At 26.6% G+C, this 2,875-nt stretch overlaps 1 protein-coding gene across 2 annotated transcripts; it reads left to right on the top strand.

Annotated features, from left to right (window-relative positions):
• The first annotated feature begins 346 nt into the window (after positions 1–346).
• LOC119685614 (pickpocket protein 28-like) lies at positions 347–2,190 on the top strand. 2 transcript variants are annotated; one of them, XM_038099949.1, is made up of 3 exons: positions 347–783; positions 846–989; positions 1,134–2,190. In XM_038099949.1, exons 1-3 carry the CDS (start codon positions 411–413, stop codon positions 2,165–2,167), a joined length of 1,551 nt encoding a protein of 516 aa, XP_037955877.1. In that variant the 5' UTR covers positions 347–410; the 3' UTR covers positions 2,168–2,190. The 2 variants fall into 2 exon arrangements, with proteins under 2 accessions (XP_037955877.1, XP_037955876.1); XM_038099948.1 differs by having other exon boundaries at positions 846–2,190.
• Positions 2,191–2,875: the final 685 nt, after the last annotated feature.

Below are 2,875 nucleotides of genomic sequence, written 5' to 3'. Positions count from 1 at the left end.
GTTTCATATTCACAACTTTTATCGCATACATAACACAAAATAAAGCAATGAAAATTCAAAATATAACTGACACAAAGCTGTCTAAAGTAGAATTATATAGTAATAGAATCATTATATGTGAACAACAAAGGACTTTTTTCTTAGTCAAGTATATAATAATAATAATATTAATGCTGAATTTTTCTAAAATTAATTTAATATACATACATATATAATATAAATATGTTTATATATTATCTATGTGTATATATTATATACATACACACATATATATATATATTTCAAAGTTCCACTTTATTAACGGGTGGCAAAATTGTGCCAAATTTAACAAAACAAAACTGTAATTTACAGCTATAATTTTGTTTTCTGTGATTAAATAATTTGCTTTCAACTTTATTTTTAATTTAAAAATGTGCGATCTCAACGATAATGAAAGTAATGAAAGATGTGAGGAAAAATCAAAATCAAAATCAAATCATTCTAAATGGCGTTCGAATACCAAAAAGGCAACGTCTGAGATATTTTACGAATATTGTTCAAATACCTCAATCCATGGAGTTCAATATTTTGGACAAAGACGTCCAATAACTGAACAAATATTTTGGATATTGGTTTTTCTGGTGTCCATTGTTTGTTGTTTTAGCTTAATCATGAGTGTTTATCATAAATGGAATGAAACACCAGTAATTGTTAGTTTTTCAGAAAAAACAACGCCCGTTTGGAATATACCTTTTCCAGCTATAACCATTTGTTCAGAAACAAAACGGATACTTAAGACTGAGGGTATGTTAAAATTTATATATTTACAACAAATCTTAAATAATTACTTAATTACCATTACTTAGGTATGACATATGCAAACTTTTACAACAATTTAACTTCAAGTATTAGAGCTGGAGAAAAATATACACCCACAAATATTACCAAAGACGAGCTAGATGAATTTCGTACTTTGCTACATATTTGTAACACTCAAATTATTGATAAAGGTATGCCTTTATTGTCGACCAGTAAAATCGATTATTATGATATATTAAATCAAATGCTACCAAGTTTTGAAAGATATTTTTTCTTTTGTAAATGGTTTAATCATTTTGGTACATGTGATACACTTTTTAAAAAAACCTATACAGAAGAGGGAATATGTTATACTTTCAATGGATTAAGTTCAAAAGATCTTTATCGTGAAGATACGTATCAGCATAATCATTTTGACTCCCATAATGCAATCGAATATTCGGAGTATTCGAATCGTACTCTTAGTTGGTCATTACAAAATGGTTACGATACCGACAGTGGTTTCAAAACATATCCAGCTAGAGTTTTAGGTGCAGGGGCAAGAGCTGGCATTTTTATTGCTTTACAAAGTTTTAAGCAAGAAACTGATTATTATTGCCGTGGTCCAATACAAGGATTTAAAGTTTTACTTCATTCACCTGATGATGTTCCACATGTATCAAAAGATTTTGTACGAATACCAACGGGTAAAGAAGTTTTAATTGCCGTAAAACCAAACATGATAACAACATCTATTGGAATAGATGATTATCATCCATTACGCCGCCAGTGTTTTCTTCATAACGAACGTCAATTAAGATTCTTTAAAATTTATACTCAGTCAAATTGTGAATTAGAATGCTTAGCAAATTTTACTCTGGAAAAATGTGGCTGTGTGAAGTTTTCTATGCCACGTTCTCTATACACACCTGTTTGTAATGAGGATAAAATATACTGTTATGATAGAGCAGAAAATGATTTACTTATGAGTGAGTTTACAGAAGGCTTAAAACACACTGCTTTTAATTTTCGTGGGCCCACAAAATGTAATTGTATGCCAGCGTGTACATCTTTAACTTACAATGCAGAAATATCCCAAGCAAATTTTGATTTGGAAGAAATGCTTGCTGCTGGAGGTGACACATCATTTTTGGAAGAATTTCCCGGATCACAAATGTCGCGTTTATCTATTTATTTTAAAGAAAGTCAGTTTATAACTTCAAAACGCTCTGAGTTGTACGGTATTACAGATTTTTTAGCTAATTGTGGTGGTATATTTGGACTCTTTATGGGGTTTTCCATTTTAAGTATGGTTGAAATTTTTTATCATGCCACTTTGAGATTAATTTCAAACATTATACGTTTAGCTAAAAATAGAAATAGAAATTAATATGCAAATAATATTTAATAAGTCAAAAGATATATAAGATAAATATTTATTTTTGTGATATCAATTAAATTTTCCATTTTAAGTATGTTTAAAATATTTTATCATGCTACTTTAAGATTGATTTTAAACATTAAATGCTTAGCGAAAAATATAAATTAATATGTAAATATTATTTAATAAGTTAACAGATATTTAGAATTAATTTTTACTGAATTATTTATTTTTGTGATATTAATTAATTATATATTTAGAAAGAAAGCCATTAAAATTTATAAAATTATTTCAAAAATATATACTGTATAAATGATTTTAGAAAATAAATTTTTTAAATACTACATTTCTTTCCTAATTTATATGTAAATATTATATAATAAGTTAACAGATATTAAGGATTGATTTTTACTCAAATTATTTCATTTTGTGATATTAATTAATTCTATATTTAGAATCAAAAAATTGTAATTTATAAAATTGTTTTTAATATATATACTATATGAAATATTTTAGAAAATAAATTTCAAAATAATTAATTTCTTTTCTAATTTATATGTTAGCTATACACCTTTCTTTTAAATAAAATAAGTTGCTGTATTATTATGTTGCATACATTAATTTCCTCGTACACCTAACACTCATCTGCAGAGAACGTTGAGATCTTTTGTTATAAGGTGTATTCGGCAGCTACTTTAAGTCGCTAATTTGTACACA

The sequence above is a fragment of the Teleopsis dalmanni genome, chromosome 2, assembly GCF_002237135.1.
Source record: "Teleopsis dalmanni isolate 2A chromosome 2, ASM223713v2, whole genome shotgun sequence".
NCBI lineage: Eukaryota > Metazoa > Arthropoda > Insecta > Diptera > Diopsidae > Teleopsis > Teleopsis dalmanni.
The sequence above is the reverse complement of the archived record's forward strand: the minus strand, read 5'-3'. Positions and strand labels throughout refer to the sequence as shown.

What these genes read in the sequence shown, in the direction of transcription:
- LOC119685614 (XM_038099948.1), top strand. Translation starts at nt 411, where the DNA reads ATGTGCGATCTCAACGATAATGAAAGTAATGAAAGATGTGAGGAAAAA. An exon ending in ACGGATACTTAAGACTGAGG is followed by an intron (nt 784 to 845) that starts GTATGTTAAAAT and finishes ACCATTACTTAG; the next exon opens with GTATGACATATGCAAACTTT.